The 21,881-nt window shown below is 37.3% G+C and overlaps 1 protein-coding gene across 13 annotated transcripts in view; it reads left to right on the top strand.

Annotated features, from left to right (window-relative positions):
* The window catches only part of IFT88 (intraflagellar transport 88), a 253,201-nt gene that overhangs the window by 186,818 nt on the left and 44,502 nt on the right, over window positions 1-21,881 (top strand). For 10 of the 13 annotated variants that reach the window (XM_064275365.1, XM_064275374.1, XM_064275364.1 and 7 more), the window contains 2 exons: window positions 1,363-1,415; window positions 6,811-6,876. In XM_064275365.1, the coding sequence (XP_064131435.1) occupies window positions 1,363-1,415; window positions 6,811-6,876 (119 nt within the window). The other 3 variants (XR_010319117.1, XM_064275370.1, XM_064275372.1) reach the window with 3 other exon arrangements.

The following is a 21,881-nucleotide window of genomic DNA, read 5'->3' as shown; positions in this document are numbered from 1 at the left end:
CCACATTTTACAGATGATGGATGTACTTGAATATGTGAAGAAGGAGGAATTAATTATTAATGAGCACCCAATATGTATAAGCACCATCCTGAGCTCAGGGATACAAAGATTTATGCTTGCTATCTTCTAGGAATGTACAGTTTGATAGGAGATTCAGAAACAAATAATAATACAGTATAGTAAATGTAGTGCTGAAGAGATCAAGGGGGGTTATGGGAGCACATAGAACAGGCCATCCTATCCAGCCTGGGGCAGAAGAGTGTAGGGGTTGGAATGAGCCTAGATGGAAAGGATGGCAAAGGCAGGAAGTCTAGAAAATGTCATATGCATATGGAACATACAATGTTGGGTAGAGAGCAGAAGAAGGTAAGTTGGAGAGGAAGAAAAGGGTTAGAACATAGATGAACTGGATGTAGGTGGAGGGAAGATGACAGGTACTAATATGGTTTGATACGTATTTAGATGACAGTGGGTGGCTGTGCAGGTAATGGATTTGAGATTAGGTAACTTGCCCAAGGGCACATAGCTCATGAGTAGCAGAGCTATGATTTAAACTCAGATCTGTCTGAGCTTTTCTGATTCCAAAGCTGGTAGGTTTTACCATCCAATTGAGTAGGAACCAAGGATATCTGTCTTTGAAGCCATTAGGTAAATAGAAGGGAGATTCTAAAGAAGTGATAAGAGCATCAGATTTTTCCTAGGCTTTCATTTCTTTAAATCTTGCTTTTCTTAGGTATTTTTAACAGTAGATTTTAGAAATCCTGGTTATGGTTAGTTATTTTAGAAAAGAATTTTCTTTTTAATGGAAAAAAAACGGTGAATGGAATTCTCTTATCACTGTCTCTTTAGTTGAGGCCCCATTATTCAGACACAGAGTCAGAAATCACCTCTTGGTACTACCTTGGAAACCCTAAGAATAAAATTTTGGCAAAGGGCATTAGGAAGGTTAAGTACATTGTGGCATTCTTTGACCAAACGGATTGTGTGGTTCTTAAAAGAATTTTCTTACATAAACAAGATGAACTTTGAAGGACACTAATTTTAAATGATTTAATATAAATAGGAGTCCTTGTGTGTTATAAACAGTCAACACACTTGGCTACTGACTGAAAGGTTGGATGTTTGAGCCCACCCAGAGCAACCTTAGAAGAAAGGCCTAGCAATCTGTTTCTAAAAAAATCAGCCATGGAGCACAGTTCTTCTCCAATATATATGGGGTAATAATGGAGAAAACTATATCATATTTTCAATAATAAAAATGATCAGAGGAATAGTCAGAAATTAAAGGATAGCTTTGCAAAACCCTTTTGAGTGTCACAGGTATTTTTATCTCTAATTTCATGTAATTTGTTTCTTTTATAGGCCTACACAAGTGAAATGGCAGCTGATGGTAGCTAGTTGTTTCAGAAGAAGTGGTAAATGCTTTAATTTTTATTCATTTTTAATATCTTTTGCTTCTTTTCTTTTTTAGAAATTATGCATATAAATGTGTTCTAATTGCATATTTATTAACACACTAGCTTTTGATAACTACACATTTTTAAAGCATTGTGTGGAAAATATAATTGCTACATACAGAAACAGTTATGTTTACAGAACAGGTATGTTTATGGGTATTAATCATGTATTCCAAGACCATTGTTAAAAATATTATTTATTATCCAAAATGTCATTCATTATTTCTCAAAGTTAACATAATCATTTTCACAAGTCATTCCTAGAAAAAAGTAGGCATTCTGTATTCGTTAATTTTTGTTTCTGTTTTCTGCCCACCTAATTCTACACGTCCTTGTGTGCTGTGCCAGACTTACAAAATATCTGAAGCCTTCACCACCAATATCACCAGAAAAGCAAACGAAAAGTCTGAAGCTGAGACTATGTATTTCTAATACCAAACAAGACTAGATATCTTGGTTTATCCTATAGCTGCTATTATTACATCCTGTATTGATGATACTCCTCATGAAGTATATCAGTGCTAATCATTTTGGTATCCTTCATGACAAGTGTCATCAATACAAAACTGATTGTGAAGTGAATGATGTGGTAAAATATCAGAGATTAAGCTGGGAAATAAATTCAACAAATTTGTAATCCCTCTTGTAGAACATAAATTGACCAAGGAAAAAAAATTCTTCAGTCAAAAAAAAACAAAAAGACCTGTTACCTTTGAGTCAATTCCAATTCAGAATGACATTGTAAGACAGTAGAACTGCCCTGTAGGGGTTCCAAGGAACAGCTAGTAGATTTGAACTGCCAACCTTTTGGATAGCAGACGTAGCTCTTAACCAGTTTGCCATCTTCAGTCCAAGGGAAGCATAAATTGTAAACATATTAACAGTGTGTTCTCACCAAGTTTTTTTTTTTATTGTGCTCTAAGTGAAAGTTTAGTAATTCAGTCTCTCATACAAAAATTTATATACCCCTTGCTATATGCTCCTAGTTGCTCTCCCCCTAATGAGACAGCACACTACTTCTCTCCACCCTGTATTCCCGTGTACATTCAGCCAGCTTCTGTCCCCCTCTGCCTTCTCATCTCCTCTCCAGACAGGAGCTGCCCACATAGTCTCATGTGTCTACTTGAGCCAAGAAACTCACTCTTCCCCAGTATCGTTTTCTGTCTTATAGTCCAGTCTAATCCCTGTCTGAAGAGTTGGCTTTGGAAATGGTTCTTGTCTTGGGCTAACAGAAGGTCTGGGGACCATGACCACCAGGGTCCTTCTACTCTCAGTCAGACCATTAAGTCTGGTCTTTTTATTAGAATTTGAGGACTGCATCCCAGTGTACCCCTTCTCTGTCAGGGATTCTCTGTTGTGTTGCCTGTCAGGGCAGTCATCAGTTGTAGCCGGGCACCATCTAGTTCTTCTGGTCTTAGGCTCTGATTTATGTGGCCCTGTTTAAACTATTTCTTGAGTTCTTATAATATTGGTCTCATACAGTATTTGTCCTTTTGCACCTGACTAATTTCACTCAGCATGATGCTTTCCAGATTCCTCCATGTTATGAAATATTTCACAGATTGATCATTGTTCCTTATCGATGTTAGTATTCCATTGTGTCAATGTATCATTATTTATCCATTTATCGATTGATGGGCACCTTGGTTGCTTCCATCTTTTTGCTGTTGTAAACACTGCTGCAGTGAACATAGGTTTGCACATATCTGTTTGTGTAAAGGCTTTTATTTCTCTAGGATATATTCCAAGGAGTGGGATTGCTGGGTTGTATTGTAGTTCTATTTCTAGCTTTATAAGGAAGTGCCAAGTCAATTTTCAAAGTGGTTGTACCATTATACATTCCCAAGAGCAGTGTATAAGTGTTCCAGTCTCTCCACAACCTCTCCAACATTTATTATTTTGTGTTTTTTGGATTAATACCAGCCTTGTTGGAGTGAGATGGAATCTCATTGTAGTTTTGATTTGCATTTCTCTAATGGCTAAGGATCGTGAGCATTTCCACATGTATCTGTTAGCTACCTGAATGTCTTCTTTAGTGAAGTGCCTGTTCATATTCTTTGCCCATTTTTTAATTGGGTTATTTGTCTTTTTGTTGTTGAGTTTTTGCAGTATCATATAGATTTTAGAGATAAGATGCTGATCGGAAATGTCATAGCTAAAACCTTTTTCCCATTCTGTAGGTAATCTTTTTGCTCTTTTGTTGAAGTCTTTGGATGAGCATAGGTGTTTGATTTTTAGGAGCTCCCAGTTATCTACTTTCTCTTCTGGTGTTTGTGCATTGTTAGTAATGTTTCGTATACTGTGTATGCCATGTATTAGGCCTCTTAGCATTGTCCCTATTTTTTCTTCCATGATCTTTATTGTTTTAGATTTTACATTTAGGTCTTTGATCCATTTTGAGTTAGTTTTTGTCCGTGGTGTGAGATATCGGTCTTGTTTCATTTTTTTTTTTTTTTTTTTTTGCAGATGGATATCCAGTTATGGCAGCACCATTTGTTATACAGACTGTCTTTTCCCCATTTAACAGACTTTGGGCCTTTGTCAAATATCAACTGCTCAAATGTGGATGGAGTTATGTCTGGATTCTCAATTGTGTTCCACTGGTCTATGTATCTGTAGTACCAGTACCAGGCTGTTTTGACTACTCTGTCAGTATAATAGGTTCTAAAATCAGGTAGTGTGAGGCCTCCCTCTTTGTTCTTCTTTTTCAGTAATGCTTTACTTATCCGGGGCCTCTTTCCCTTCCACATGAAGTTGGCGATTTGTTTCTCCATCTCATTAAAAAACGTCGTTGGATTTGGATTGGAATTCCGTTGTATTTATAGATCGCTTTTGGTACAATAGACATTTTTACAATGGTGAGTCCTCCTATCCATGAGCAAGGTATGTTTTTCCACTTATGTAGTTCTCTTTTGATTTCTTGCAGTAGTGTCTTGTAATTTTCTTTGTATAGGTCTTTTACTTCTCTGGTTAGATTTATTCCTAAGTATTTTATCTTCTTGGGGGCTATTATAAATGGTATTGATTTGGTGATTTCCTCTTTGACATTCTTTTTGATGGTGTAGAAGAACCCAACTGATTTTTGTATGTTTATCTTGTATCCTGATACTCTGCTGAACTCTACTATTAGTTTCAGTAGTTTTCTTAAGGATTCTTCAGGGTTTTCTGTGTATAAAATATGTCATCTGCAAATAGAGATACTTTTACTTCTTCCTTACCAATCTGTATGCTCTTTATTCCTTTAGCCTAATTGCTCTGGCTAGGACCTCCAGCACAATGTTAGATAAGAGTGCTCACCACGTTTTTAGGAGGCTTCCTTTTTTTATCTCTGTGAGCTTCAAATGGTTTGAGAAATGTTTTAATATATGCTAATAATGTGTGTAGTCCTCACATCATTAAAGACATTGATCTTTAACTTTACTGCATTTCCTTTTGGATATACAACATAACTATATTGTATACATTGTATTTGTATCAATATCAGTTCTGAATTGCCTGTGTTGCATTCAATATCAGTTATATATAAAGTGTACTTATATGTATATGAAATATTCTGGATGATTTAAAGACATTAATCTGCCTGGATTATTAAAACACAAGTTAGAGGTAGAGACATTAACATTTAATGATGTTTCATATCCTGATATCATTTAATTCTCACAACTCTTTGAAATCCTAGTACAGCCATCCCTGTTTTACAGTGAGGTCCTAAGAAATTTGTAACTTTTTAAACTGAGATTTTAGCAAAGGTACTTGTCATGGATTGAATTGTGGCACCCAAAAATATATGTCAACTTGGTTAGGCCATGATTCCCAGTATTGTGTGGTTGTCCTCCATTTTGTGATTTTAATTTTATGTTAAAGAGGATTAGGGTGGGATTGTAACACCCTTACTAAGGTCACATCCCTGATCCAGTGTAAATGGAGTTTCCCTGGAGCGTGGACTGTACCACCTTTTATCTTACAAGAGATGAAAGGGAAGCAGGCAGACAGGGGGACCTTATACCACCAAGAAAGCAGTGTTGGGAGCAGAGCACGTCCTTTGGACCTGGGGTCCTAACACAGAGAAAATCCTAGTCCAGGGGAAGATTGATGACAAGGACCTTCCTCCAGAGCCTACAGAGAAAGCCTTCCCCTGGAGCTAACACCCTGAATTTGGACTTCTAGCGTACTCGACCATGAGAGAATAAACTTCTCTTTGTTGAAGCTATCTACTTGTGGTATTTCTGTCATAGCAGTGCTAGATGCCTAAGGCAGTACTTAACCCAAGATGCATGTTTTACTCTTTCTTGCTACATGAATCTAATTTATCATAAAACAAACTGCTTTCTATAAAATTGTATAATATTTAAAAATAAAAACTACAAAAAAAACTTATTTGTTTCTTTTCCAATTTAATGGATGACATTGAAATTAGTGTTGGTCTATGGAAGAACTAGATGGTGCCTGGCTACCACCAATGACTGCTCTGACAGAGAGCACAACAGAGAAACCCTGATGAAGCAGGAGAAAAGTGGGATGCAGACCTCAACTTCTAGTAAAAAGAGCAGACTTAATGGTCTGACTGAGACTGAAGGGACCCCAGAGGTCATGGCCCCTGGACTCTCTGTTAGCCTCAAACTAAAGCCATTCTTGAAGCCAACTCTTCAGACAAAGATTAGACTGGACTATAAACACATCGAGTGATACTGTGCTTTGTAGCCCCAGACTGGACTATAAAAACATCAAATGAGGAGTGTTCTCCTTAGCTCAGGTAGACACACGAGACTGTGTGGGCAGCTCCTGTCTAGAGGCGAGATGAGAAGGCAGAGGGGGACAACAGCTGGTTGAATGGACACAGGGAATACAGGGTAGAGAGGAGGAGTGTGCTGTCACATTGTAGGGAGAGCAACTAGGGTCACATAACAATGTGTGTATTAGTTTTTGTATGAAAAACTGACCTGAATTGTGAACTTTAACTTTTACAGCACAATAAAAAAAAATTAGTGTTGGTCTATAACTTAAATCACTTTATTTTAAAATTTTTCAGTTGTTCATCTAGAATAATCTTTATAATTGTTAGGAAATTGAATGGTTGTTAATATTTTGCCACTGCAGTACTTGTTTTAAGAACTATGACTAAATTTCAACTATCATTCATTTACTTCTGCACTAACCCTTTTGAAATTTATTTTATCTGTAAATTTCCTTCCAGAAGTTATATTGAAATGGTGTATATGTTTATGGCAGACATTCAGCCTTCCTACCAAATTGATAAAGTATGCCAGATTGGATTAAAATTAGTACTGTTCTGAGTTCTCTTAATTTCTATAATTTGCTAGTATATGATATTTTCGTCTGTTTTTATTTGCAGGTAACTATCAAAAAGCATTAGATACTTATAAAGATATTCACAGAAAATTTCCAGAAAATGTTGAATGTAAGTGAGATTATATTTTGTACCTTTTAAGATATAGGTGCTTATATTTTCTGTTTCAATATACAATAATTACATTTGCTGCAGTAATTGTATGTGTAACTAGCTTATACCAAAAAAATAAAAAATAAAAAACCCGTTGCCATCAAGCTGATTGCAACTCATAGTGACCCTACAGGACAGAGTATAACTGCTCCACAGGATTTCCAAGTGGTGGTGGTGGATTCGAACCACTGACCTTTTGGTTAATAGCCTACTGCTTAACCACTGCACCAACAGGGCTCTGTGTATAAATATACCAGCTTATAATTCCTAGTTGTCGTTAGGCGCCTTTGAGCTGACTTTAACTCATAGCAAGTACATGTGTTTAAATATGTGATTATACTTTCAGGAAATGACACTTTTATATAAATTGTCAATGGATTTAAACATAACACTGAATCCTCCTCAACAATTAGTAGATCTATATTATAAAGTTTTATCTTAAGAATGTATTTCAGAGTATTATTTAAATCACTAGGCCTACATCCAGTTGTTCCCTAATAAGTATGTTCACTCATTCATCAGACTTTTTTTTTAATTTTGTATTTGTGCAGCTAATGAGTTTTTAAAATTTATATTTATTATTTATATCCTGCCTATGTCTTAAAAATATTTTAATGACTTACAGAGTTAAAATATAATCAAATACTTAAAAAGATAAAAAGTGAGGGGTCCACCATACCTCACACCCTGAACAAAAATGAACTCAAAATGGATCAAAGACCTAAATATAAAATCTAAAACAATAAAGATGATGGAAGAAAAAATAGGGACAACATTAGGAGCCCTAATACATGCCATAAACAGTATACAAAATATTACTAACGATGCGGAAGAAAAACTAGATAACTGGGAGCTCCTAGAAATCAAACACCTACACTCATCCAAAGACTTCACCAAAAGAGTAAAAAGATTACCTACAGACTGGGAAAAATTTTTTAGCTAAGACATTTCTGATCAGCACCTGATCTCTGAAATCTTCATGATACTGCAAAAACTCAACAAGAAAAAGACAACCCAATTAAAAAATGGGCAAAAGATATGAACAGACACTTCACTAAAGAAGACATTCAGGTAGCTAGCAGATACATGAGGAAAATGCCTATGAGCATTAGCCATTAGAGGAAACCAGAAATCAAAACTACAATGAGATTCCATTCCATCTCACCCCAACAAAGCTGGCATTAATCCAAAAAACACAAAATAATAAATATTGGAGAGGTTGCGAAGAGACAGGAACACTTCTACACTGCTGGTGGGAATGTAAAATGGTACAACCACTTTGGAAATCGATTTGGCGCTTCCTTAAAAAGCTAGAAATAGAACTACAATACAACCCAGCAGTCCCACTCCTTGGAGTATATCCTAGAGAAATAAGAGCCTTTACACAAACACGTACATGCACACCCATGTTCATTGCAGCACTGTTTACGATAGCAAAATGATGGAAACAACCAAGGTGTCTGTCAATGGATAAATGGATAAATAAATTATGGTATATTCACACAATGGAATACTACACATCGATAAAGAATAGTAATGAATCTGTGAAACATTTCATAATGTGGAAGAATCTGGAAGGCATTATGTTGAGTGAAATTAGTTGCACAAGGACAAATATTATATAACACCAGTATTATAAGAACTCGAGAAATAGTTTAAACAGAGAAGAAAATATTCTTTGATGGTTACGAGAGGGGGTACGGAGGGAAGGAGGAATAGGGGTATTAGCTAATTAGATAGTAGATAAGAACTACTTTAGGTGAAGGGAAAGAGAACATATAATACAGGAGAGGTCACCAGAGCTGGACTAATCCAAAAGCAAAGAAGTTTCCTAAATAAACTGAATGCTTGGAAGACCAGCGTAGCAGGGGCGTTGGTTTGGGAGCCATGGTTTCAGGGGACATCTAAGTAAATTGGCAAAATAAAATCTATTAAGAAAATATTCTGCATCCCACTTTGGAGAGTGGCGTCTGGGGTCTTAAACGCTAGCAAGCGGCCATCTAAGATGCATCAATTGGTCTCAACCCATGTGGAACAAAGGAGAATGAAGAACAACAAAGACACAAGGTAATTATGAGCCCAAGAGACAGAAAGGGCCACATAAACCAGAGACTCCATCAGCCTGAGACCAGAAGAACTAGGTGGTGCCCGGCTACATCCAGTGACTACCCTGACAGGGAACATAACAGAGAACCCCTGAGGGAGCAGGAAAGCAGTGGGATGCAGACCCCAAATTCTCGTAAAAAGACCAGACTTAATGGTCTGACTGAGACTGGAAAGACCCTTGTGGTCATGGCCCCCAGACCTTCTGTTAGCCCAAGACAGGAACCATTCCCAAAGCCAGCTCTTCAGACAGGGGTTGGACTGGACAATGGGATAGAAAAAGATGCTGGTGAAGAATGAGCTTCTTGGCTCAAGTAGACACTTGAGACTATGTTGGCATCTCCTATCTGGAGAGGAGATGAAAGGGCAGAGGGGATCAGAAGTGGCAGAATGGACATTAAAAGAGTGTGGAGGGAAGGAGCGAGCTGTCTCACTAGGGGGAGAGCAATTAGGAGTGTATAGCAAGGTGCATATAAATTCTTATGTGAGAGACTGACTTGATTTGTAAACTTTCTCTTAAAGCACAATAAAAAAAATTTTTTTAAAGTGAGGGGTCCAGTGCAAAAAGAAAACGAGGGAAAGAGAATAACGTAAGAACAGACATGAATCTTGCAAACCTGGTCCCCTTGCAAAAAGTAGGTCACAGTTCAGCTTCAAACTTTTCAGCAGGCAGTGCAGTTAAAAAGATAAGTCATACTCTCAACTTTGAAAGAGTCTACAGGCAATAGGATCACTATGAGTTGGAATTGACTCAACAGCAATGGGTTTGGTTTATTGTGGTATTAGAGGCTAATGGAGGATATATTAATAAATGGTGATAGTACAAAGTGATAAATGATGCACATCTTCAAGTAAGTTGTCAAACTTGTACTATAATTGTCTTGATGTCTGTTTCATCATTGATTTTGGCTTATTGATTTTCAAAAGCTCATAAACTGAGGTGTTTTATAGAAAAGGCACTTCAAAAATTTTATTTTTTCTTTTTAAAGATTTCATTTTTTAGAACAGTTTTAGAGAGTTCTCATATGCCTCCTCTCTCCCCTGCACACAGTTTCTCCTATTATTAACATCCTGCATTAGCGTGGTATATTCATTACAAGTGATGAGTCAATATTGATAAATTATTATTAACTAAAATCTTTAATTTTCTTAGGGTTCACTTTTTGTGTTGTGTAGTCCTATGGGTTTTGACAAATTAATAATGTCATGTGTCCACCATTACACTATCATACAGAATAGTTTTACTGCCCTAAAATCACCTTTGCTCCACCTGTTCACCCTCTTTTTCCCCTGAATCCCTGACAACCACTGATCTTTTATTATCTGTGTAGTTGTGTCTAGAAAAGACATTTTAAACTGTAATTTTTTTAGGTTAAAAAATACTTGCAGAGTTTATAAAAATACAACACTAATAATCTTGCCGATGCTGATATCAAATGAATTTTAAGTATTAGTTTCACTTAAAAACATGTTGATATGTTTATTTCTCCTTTGAAAAATTAGATTTATAAAAAATACTTATTTCCCACCTTGTTGCGCAATGGATTTGATTTTTTTTATAGTAATAATGTGAATTATCATACTAGACTCAGTACAAAAAAAAAAGGAATACAAAATAAAGCACATTCCTATGCCGCATATTCCTACTAAACTGTAAATTTGACCCATACTAGACTCAGTACAAGGAATACAAAGTAAAGCACATTCCTGTGCAGCATATTCCTACTAAACTGTAAATTTGACCCTGAATAGCCTGGTGGCTGAAGGAAAGAGGAAAATACATCAACAGTTGTGTATTTTTTACTGTTCATTTGTGAGTCTGTTGTCAGGAAGAATCATTCAGCAGTCCTATCCTGCTCACAGCCTTCATTGCTCAAACCAGTCCAGGAAGGCTGATAAAAAAAACTCATCCCTTCCCTGGTCATTCCTGATGCTGGTTCATCAATTTCTTTACACAGTGCTTGCTCTCATCCTCAGCTACCTGGAGCCCAGGAGACGGGGAAGGAGGCATCAGCTGACCCCTTCTCAGAGCGTACAAGTTAAAAGGACACAGTCCTTCAGACTGCATATAGGCACATGCCAGCCCCTGCTGGCTCTCTCTTCTGTGGGTTCAGTAATTTGTTGAAATACTGACAAAGAAGTGGAAATTTGTTGGACTTAAGCGGAAAAAAAGGATGCAAACACATAATAAGCAAGGTCAGGGAAGGGTTTCAGTGCAGAACTTCCATGCCACCAGGGGATGCACTTACTCTCCCAAGAGCAGATGTTCACTCTCTCCAACTGGAAGCTCCACTGAGCCCCCTTCTTCCAAAGCCTTTTATTGGCCTCACCACATGGCCATAATCAATTACATCATGGCTATGAGGCCCAATCGGTATCAGCCCCCAGGTGAGCATCTGGGCTTGGGGATTTTATCATGTCATGTCTCTATGATGTTTAGTCAATACCAAGTAGTCAGGCTCTCGGAAACCCAGAACAGAAGTCTAAATTGCTTTCCTCGCCTCACAGTGAGGGAATAAAAAAGCAAGTTCCTCAGGGAGCAGAAAAAATTTTCCAATTCATTAATTCATTCACATTGAGACACTGAGAGAAATAGTAGATAAGGTCATTGAAAGGTGTAGTAGTAGGTACTTGTTAAAATAACATCCCTACAGCAGATAACACCTTTGGGAAGACTTTTAATGGACATGCTTCCTTAAAAAGCTAGCAGTGGAAATACCATATGATCCAGCAATCCCATTCTTAGGAATGCACCCTAGAGAAATAAGAGCCTTCACACAAATAGACATATGGACACCCATGTTCATTGCAGCGCTATTCACAATGGCAAAAAAATGGAAACAACGTAGATGCCTATCAGAAGACGAGTGGATAAACATATCATGGTACATACACACAATGGAACAGTGCAATGATAAAGAACAAGGATAAATCCCCAAAACATCTCACAACATGAATAAATCTGGAAGGCATTGTGCTGAGTGAAATAAGTCAGTCACAAAAGGACAAATATTGTATTGAGACCACTATTACAAGAACTTAAGAAAAGATTTACACACAGAAAAAAGCATCCTTGGATGGTTACGGGGGCAGGGGTCATCACTAACTAGGTAGTAGGCAAGTGTCAACTTTGGTGAAAGGAAGGACAGCACACAGTACAGGGAAAGTCAGCACAACTGGACCAGAGCAAAAGCAAAGATGATTCTTGGACACATCCAAACACTTTGAGGGACCGAGTAGCTAGGGCTGGGACCTGAGAACCATAGTCTCAGGGGACATCTAGGTCAATTGGCATAACATAGTTTATAAAGAAAATATGCTATATCCCACTTGGGTGAGTAGCATCTGGGGTCTAAAGAGCTTATGAGTAGCCATCTAAGATTTATCTATTAGTCCCATCCCACCTGGAGCAAAGGAGAATGAAGAAAACCAAAGACACAGGAAAATACTAGCCCAAAGGACTAAAGGACCACATGAACCAACCTGAGAGCAGAAGAACTAGATCGTGCCTGGCTGCCACCAACGCTGCCCTGACAGGGAACACAACCAAAAGTCCCGGGCAGAACAGGAGTAAAATACAGAACAGAATTCAAATGCATGTATAAAGACCGTGGCCCCCGGATGCTCTGCTAACCCAGAACTGAAACCATTCCCAGAGCCCACTTTTCAAACAAAGATTAGACAGGCCTATAAAACAAAAAATTAATACACATGAGGAATGTGTTTCTTAGTTCAATCAAATATATGAGACCAAATGGGCAGCTCCTGTCCAAAAGCAGGATGAGAAGGCTGGACAAATGGACACAGGAAACCTGGGGTGGAAAGAGGGAATGTGCTCCCACATTGTGGGGAATGCAACCAATGTCATAAAAAAAAATGTGTATAGATTTTTAAATGAGGAATTAACGAGTTGTAACATTCACCTGAAGCACAATTAAGAAAAAAATGATGAACATAAATTGATAATACATAAAAAAGAAAATGGACAGCAAAACAAGACAGTGCAGTTTAGTAAGAATAAATCTTTTCTGAACCAAATTATTTGATGGCCCAGCCTGATCCCAGGTTAGATGTACTACATGGTCCTTAAGTAATTCTCCATTAATATTTCTCTCAATTAGACTTTTTTGTTTTTTGTTTTTGTTTTTTGTGTTTTAGATGAAAGTTTACACTGCAAATTTGTTTCTTATTCAAAAATTTATACACAAATTGTTTTGTGACATTAGTTTCAATCCCCACAATGTGTCAGCACTCTGACCCCTTTCCTTTCTACCCTGCATTCTGTGTGTCCATTTTTCTGGTTTTCCTGTCTTTTCCTGCCTTCTCAGCTTTGCTTTTGGTCAGGTGTTGCCCATTTGATCTCACACTTGATTGAATTAAAAAGCACATTCCTCGTTGTTATTGTTTGTTTTATATGCCTATCTAATGTTTGGCTGAAAGGTGGACTTCAGGAGTGACTTCAGTTCTGAGTTAGTATGGTGTCTGGGGGCCATAATCTCGAGGGTTCCTCTGGTCTATGTCAGACGAGTAAGTCTGGTCTTTTTTGGTGAATTTGAATTTTGCTCTACATTTTTCTCCAGCTCTGTCTAAGACCCTTTATTGTGATCCCCGTCAGAGTGGTGGTGGTAGCAGGACACCACCTAGTCCTTTTGGGCTCAAACTGGTGGAAGCTGTGCTTCCTGTGGTCCATTAGTCCTTTGGACTAATATTTTCCTTGTGTCTGTGGTGTTCTTCATTTTCCTTTGCCCTGAATGTGATGGGACCAACAGATGTATCTTAGATGGCTACTTGCAAGTTTTTAAGACCCCAGACACTACTAGCCAAAGCAGGATATAGAACATTTTCTTTATGAACTACGTTATGCCAATTGACCTGTCCCCCAAGACCATGGTCCCCTCGATTACATTTTTGATAGAAGTTCAGGAGCAGATAGTGCACAATTATGACCTTTGGTGATGGCTTAAGAGCAAGGTATTTTGTGACGCTGGGTAGAAGTAGGTTCATTAACAGCAGAACCATGGCTTCCAGAAGCCAATCAGGAAACAGGCTACGTAGGAATTACTTCTAGAACTTTTTAAAAGTAAATCTCTAGCTTCACCCACAGAGATTCTCATTTAGGCTTGCGGTGGGACCCAGGTATCTCTTTTTTTCTTGTTTCTTTTTTTAGAAACTTTCTGTGTGATTCTAAATCTCAGTCACATTAGAGAATAAGTGCTTTAGAGATTGAGTGATAGCAGTAACATATTTTTGTGAAAACTGAGCAATCTGCCTCTGGTAGGAAAAAGTTTCTCAACTATTGGCATTTGGGACTGGGTAATTTTATGTTGTGGGGGCTGTCTTGTGCATGGTAGGATGTTTATCAGCCAATTAGATGTCTGTATCCTCCCCCTCCCCACTTGTGACAACCAGAATTGGCTCCAGACATTGTTAAATGTCCCCTGGGGGACAAAATTGCCCCCAGTTGAGAACCGCTGCAATAGCCATAGCAACTCAGTAAAGGGATATCTGCAAATAAGTCTCAATATTTTTCTTTATAAAACACTTAAGATTCACTCTAAAAGATAAATTAATGATCTTCTATCCCATGGAAAACATCAAAGATGACTTTGGCGTGGATAATTTTCAAAACAAATGTAATCAGTAGTCTGCCTTAACTGTAGTTCTAGAAAAAACATTTGCATCCATGGGGTATCTCGTTTTGAACAGAGTAGTTTTCTAGTGAACTCAACAGGATAATTTCATTTTAAAGCATACTCTTGAGGTACCAAAAATTGAGCTACTCTTCAGAGTTACAGATGATTTACAAATTAAAGTTCAAAGTGTATCTACCTAAAATGGTGGTTTTTATTTTATGTTGACGATTCCCAAACTGCTCTCTAGGATGAGTAGATGAGAGAAACAGTTGTATATTATTTGTAGAATATGTAAATTATCTTCTAATTATGAATTATTTAGTATTTACTATGAGGTAATTTATGTATTTATTGAATGATTATTATGCACCAGACATTATTCTAGTACTGGAAATGTAGCAGAAAACAGACAAAAATCCTTGGTCTCATGGAACTTGTATTCTAGAGGGAAGAGAAAGGCAATAGATGAATATCTATCAGTAGTCATAAGTGCTATGAAGAAAAATCAGATAAGGAGGTAGAGAATATAGGAAGGGCTGAGTATTAGGTTGATCAGGGAATGTTTTTAATAAGGTAGCATTTGAGCAGAAACCCAAAATAATACAGTAAACTATGAAGATATTGAGGTGGGGGAAAAGGAGGTTAAGAAGGTTAATGTAGTTGGAGCACATTGAAAAATATGATGAGAGTGAGAGGGGATGAGATCAAGGAGAGATGGCAGAGGTGGCGGTGAGTCTAGAACATGTAGGTCCTTACAGGCATTAGATAAGGGCATTAAGTTGTATTTTTAGGGTGATGAGAAGTACACTGGATTATTTTGAGCATATATTTTGACATATTTTAAAAGGTCACTAGATTATGATTAACTCAAGCTTCCTTACCTGAGGTCCACATAAAAAGATCACTTTGGTTATTGTGTGGAAAATAAACTGGGATGGGCACAGGGCAATAGTCCAAATGAAGTCACAGCATTAGCTTGGCCTAATGTGATAGCAGTGGAGGTGGTAAAAAATGGTAAGATTCTGGATATATTTGGAAGGTATTGGTGACAATGTTTGTGTATTGCTTGCATGTGAAATACGAGAGAAAGAGAAAGTAGAGTCAAGTATAGCTCCAAAGATCTAGGTCTAGGCAACTGGAAGGATGGAGTTGCCATTCACTAAGATACCAAAGACCAGGAAAGGAGCAAGTTTTCTGAAGAATTAATTATAACCAGAAAGTTGTATGTATTATCAACAATATTTTTTTTTTAAGTTGAGTGTTCGTTAGCTTTAAATGTTCCCCGTATCTTTATTCGTTCCTTTGTCACCCAAATTTTTGTCAACTATTTCCTATATATTTGATGCTGGAAATAGAACAATTTATGTAAAGTCTTGATTTATGCCCTCCAGGAGCTCACAAATAATCTATTAACTCTGATATCAGTGTGATAAATGTGATTTAAAAAATGTCCAAAGTGCTATGACAGCATAGCAGAGTATGATATGAATGCCATAATAAGTTTTCACATAGAAAGTGACATTTGAAGTGGCATTGAACGGTATGGAGAATTTGCTCAGTCAGGGAAGGCAGGAACAGACATGCCAGGTACATGGAACAAAATGAGTAAGAGCAAAGAGATATAAGAATGTAGGATCTATTTTTAAAAATGTAAAAGACTGAAACTCTGGAGCAAGATGGTTGTGTAAAGTTCCACAATCTCATCTCCCTACAGAAACAACAGAAAAACAAGAAAAAATTGGCAGAACCAACTTTGTCAGAACTCTAGAAACCAATCAAAGGGTTACAGCAACTAAGCAAATACTAAATCAAGAAAAAAGTGAAGTCCCCATGTTCATTGCAGCATTGCACACAATAGGAAAAAGATGGAAACAGCCTAGTTACCCATCAACAAATTAATGGATAAACAAACTATGGTACATACACACAATGGAGTACTACACAATGATACAGAACAATGATGAGTCTGTGAAGTATCTCACAACATGGGTGAATCTGGAGTGAAATTAGTCACAAAATGACAGATATTTCATGAGATCACTACTATAAAAACTAATGAAAAGGTTTATACACAAAAAGAAGCAATCTTTGATGGTTACAAGGGAGGGGAGGGATGGGAATGAAAAAACACTAAATAGACAATAGATAAGTGGTAATTTTGGTAAAGGGTAAGACAGTACACAGTACTGGGGAAGCCAGCACAACTTGTCCAAGGAAGGTCGTGGAAGCTCCACAGACATTTCCAGACTCCCTGAGGTACCAGATTACTGGGCTGAGGGCTGTGAGGACCACAGTCTCAGGGAACATCTAGCTCAACTGGCATAACATGGTTTATAAAGAAATTGTTCTACATTCTACTTTGGTGAGTATTGTCTGTGGTCTTAAAAGCTTGTGAGTGGCCATCTAAGATACTCCACTGGTCTCACCCCATCTGGAGCAAGGGAAAATGGAGAAAACAAAGACACAAGGGAAAGATTAATCCAAATGACGAATGGACCACAAGTACTACAGCCTCCACCAGACTGAGTCTGGCACAACTAGATAGTTGCCAGCTACCACCACCAACTGCTCTGACAGGGATCACAACAGAGGGTCCCGGACAGAGCTGGAGAAAAATGTAGAACAAAATTCTAACTCAGAAAGAAAGACCAGACTTGCTGGCCTGACAGAGATTGGAGAAACCCTTTTAGTTCAGTAATGGAGTCACTCCTGAGGTTCACCCTTCAGCCAAAGATTAGATAGGCCCATAAAACAAAATTAGACTAAAGGGGCACACCAGCCCAGGGGCAAGGACGACAAGGCAGGAGGGGACAGGAAAGCTGATAATAGGGAACCCAAGGTTGAGAAGGGGAAAGTGTTGACATGTTGTGGTGTTGGTAAGCAGTGTCACAAAATAATATGTATACTAATTGTTCAGTGAGAAGCTAGTTCTGTAAACCTTTGTCTAAAGTACAATAATAAGAAAAAGGTGAAGTCAAAACAGAAAAGCTTTGGTTTTCTATATGTCTGTGCCCTACCCGCACCCCATCTTGCCACTGTCTTACAGCTGCATTGGTACTTACTCCCAGCCAAGGATCTTTGTCTCGATACAGAGTGAGCAGAGCAGACTTTATTTGTAAATTATTGTGTGTGTCTGTTCTGACCTATCTGGGGGCTGCCTGAAGGGACAGAAGCAAGGCACACATCTCTGTTTGGCCTGTCTCAGAGCTTATATAGGATAGAAAAGTGTCAGATAATACCAGAAAACCGTAAATGCCTGTAGCTGCTTGGTGCTGAAGAGTGCACTTGATAAAATAGAAGCCTAAGGATTGGAAGGAGACACCAGGAAGAGAGCTTCTTTGGGAAATTTGGGCATTCAAAAGCACCATGTATGTGGGGGAATTGAGAAAGTCACACACATGCCCAGGGCAGGACAAATGTTCAGAAAATACGTAAGACTCTATTCTTTCACTTCAGGCTGATCCCTAAATTGATTGTATGCCTAGCTAACTATTCAAAAAGTACATTGACACAGAGCTAATTTGCAAAGATTTGGGTAGGTTTTTTGTGCACCCTCACACGCCACCACCACCACCACCTCAGGCATTCAAGAAGGTTTCTTAAAATATTGGCTGAACACAAGCTAAGGAAGAGAGATTTTTCAGAGTCTACACATGATCAGGAAGACAGTCTTTGCAAAAATAAGGGCAGTCACTAAATACAGACTACTACAGCCTTCAACAACTCAAAACAAAACAAAAAACACCAAACCCTGGGGAATGACTTCCTATATTACCACATTATAATATTCAAATATCCAGTTTTCGACATTATAAAGCAACAGAAACTGCCCCTATGAAAGCACAATGACCTTACTATACAAAGACTATAAAACAATGGTATAAATATGCTGAAAGAGGTAAAATAAAAAAAGAGTGCATTAACAAAAATGATAATATCAATAAAGAGAACTTATAAAAAGGAAGCAAACAGAAATACTGGAGTATTTTGAATGAAAAGTATATTAATTGAAATGAAAAAATTTACTGGAGAGGTTTGATAACAGATTTGAGCAGGCAAAAGAAAAAATCAGCGAACTTGAACGTAGAACAGTTGATGTTTTCAAGTCTAAGGAACGAAAAAATAATGAAAAATGAGCAGAGCCTAAAGGACTTACTGGACACCATTAGATGTAGCAGCATATACATTACGGGAGTCCCAGAAGGAGAAGAAAGAGGGGACAAAAACTTTTCAGAGAAATGATAGCTGAAAACTCCCCAAACTTGACAAAGGACATGAATTTACACATCTAAGAAGCCCAAAGAAATCCAAGTAGGATAAACTAAAAGGGGTGCACACCAAGACAAATTATAATCAAACTCTCACAAACCAAAGGTAAAGAGGAAATCTTGAAGTAGCAAGAGAGAAGTGAGTCATCACATACATGGGATCCTCAAAAAGATTAAGCACCAATTTCTACTCAGAATCCCTGGGGACCAGAAGGCAGTGAGATGACATATTCAAAGTGTTCAGAGAAAAGAGCTATCAACCAAGAATTCTATATCTGGCAAAACTATCCCTCAAAAATGAGGGTGTTATTAAGACATTGCCAGATAAACAAAATCTAAAAGAGTGCATTTCCGTGAGATCTGCCCTATGCTAAAGAAAGTCCTTTAGGCCAAAATTAAAGCATACTGTCAGTAGCTCAAAACCATATGAAAAAATAAACATCTCCAATAAAGGTAATTTCATAGGCAAATATAAAGTCCACTTTTACTGTATTTTTTGTTTTGTAACTCTGGTATGCCCTACATGATTTAGAAGACCAGTACTTTTTAAAAATTATGAATTTATATTATTGGGCACACAATAATGTAAGGCGTAATTTCTGTCAACAACAACTTAAGGGGAAGATAGGACAGAACTGTTTAGGAACAGAGTTTTTGTACATTGTTGAAGTTGGTATCAGTTCAAACTAAATTGTTACAAATTTAGGATGTTAAATGTAATTTCCGTAGTAATCACAAAGAATATATATGTAAAAGAGAAAGGAATCAAAATGGCACACTATAAAAGATCAACTAAACACAAAAGAAGGCAGTATTGGCGGAAATGTGGGACAAAAAAATTATAAACAAAGAAAATAAATAGTAAATGATAGAACTAAGTCCTTCCTTATAGGTTATTACTTTAAGTATAAATGGGTTGAACTATCCAGTCACAATGCAGAGACTGGCAGAATGAATAAGAAAACATGCTCCAACTCTGTGCTCTCTTTAAGAGAATCACTTTAGATCCAAAGACACACAAATAGATTGAAGTGAAAGGACAGGGAAAAATTTTCCATGCAAATAGTAGGAGTCCTGGTAGTATAATGGTTAAGCGCTGAGCTGCTAACTGGAAGGTTGGCAATTCAAACCCACCCAGTGGCTCCATAGGAGAGAGACCTGGCTGTCTGCTCCTGTAAATATTACAGCCTTGGAAAACCCTATGGGGCAGTTCTCTTTTAACACATGACAGTACCTATCAGCAGCAACAACATGCAAGTAGTACCCAAAGGAGTACTGCAGTGGCTGTACTACTATCAGATAAAATAGGCTTTAAGTGAAAATCTGTTGTAAGAGACAAAGAAGGATATTATATGATGATAAAAGGATTCATTCATCAAAATGATACAGCAATTATAAATATATAAGAGCCTCACAAGATATGAAGCAAATATTGACAGAATTGAGAATCAACAAAAATAATTTCAATAATGGATAGAGCATCTAGAAAGATTAGTTCAAATGAGAGCACTTGAACAGCACTGTACAGAACTAGACCTAACAAACATATGTAGGACACTTCACCCACAAACAGCAGAATACAACTTTTTCTCCAGTGCACATGGATCATTCTTCAGTATAGACTATATATTACATCACAAAATAAGTCTTAATAAATTTTGAAAGATTGAAATCGTACAAAGTATTTCCTCCTCCCACAATGAAATGAAACCTGGAATCAATAACAGAAGGAACACTGGGAAGCTCAAATATATGTGAAAATTAAACTGCACACTGTTAAGCAATCAGTGGCCCAAAGAAGAAATCACAAAATACTTAGAGATGAATGAAAATGAAAGCACAGCATACCAAGACTTACCTATGCAACAAAGACTGTGCTCAGAGAGAAATCGATAGTGGAAAATGCCTGTTTTCAAAAAAATAAAGATCCTGAACCAATAACCTAACAACTTTACACCTTGAGGAACTAGGGACAAAGGAAAAACGCAAACCAAGCCGTAAGATAGCAGAAGGAAGTAATAAACATCACAGCAGAGGTTAATGACAAAGAAGAGAAGAATAATAGAATCAACAAAATCAAAAGTTCATTATTTGAAAAAAGATCAATAGCCTTTAGCTATACTGACAGGAAAAAAAAGACACAAAATAATTAAAATCAGAAATGAAAGTAGGGACATTACTACCTATCATACACAAATAAAACAGATTATAAGAGAAAACGTAAAAAGTTATATGCCAACAAATTAGATAATCTAGATGAAATGGACAGATTCCTAGGAACACATAAATTACCTAAATTCATTCAGAAGGAAAGAGAAAATCTCAACAGACTTAAAATAAGTGAAGATTGAATTAGTAATCAAAAACCTCTTAACAAAGAAAAGCCCGGAACCGTATGGCTTCACTGGGGAATGCTACTAAACAGTTAAAGAAGAATTAGCACCAGTTCTTCTCAAAACACTCCCAAAAAATAAAAGAGGGAAGGGTCTTAACTCATTCTATGAGGCCAGCATCACAGTGATTCCAAAGCCAGATAAAGATACCACAAGAAAAAACTACAGACCAGCATTGCTTATAAATAGAGATGCAAAAAATTCTCAACACTAGCGAACCAAGTACAACAGTATATTAAAAGGATTATACGCCATGACCAGGTGGAATTTATCCCAGGAATGCAAGGGTGGTTCAGTATAAGAAAATCAATCAACTTGGTACACCACTTTGATAGAACAAAGGAAATAAAACCACACGATCATCTCAATTGATGGAGAAAAAGCATTGAACAAAATCTAGCATCCGTTTATGATTTAAAAAAAAAAAAAAAACTAGGAAGAGAAGGAAGTCCCCAGTCTGATAAAGGGCATTTATAAAAACCCATAGCTAACATCAGATGGAGTGGTTAAAGATTGATAGCTTTCCCTCTAAGATCAGGAACAAGACAAGAATGACTGCTTTCACC

This window comes from Loxodonta africana, chromosome 23 (assembly GCF_030014295.1).
Source record: "Loxodonta africana isolate mLoxAfr1 chromosome 23, mLoxAfr1.hap2, whole genome shotgun sequence".
Classification (NCBI taxonomy): Eukaryota; Metazoa; Chordata; class Mammalia; order Proboscidea; family Elephantidae; genus Loxodonta; species Loxodonta africana.
This window is presented reverse-complemented; position numbering and strand designations above follow the sequence as displayed.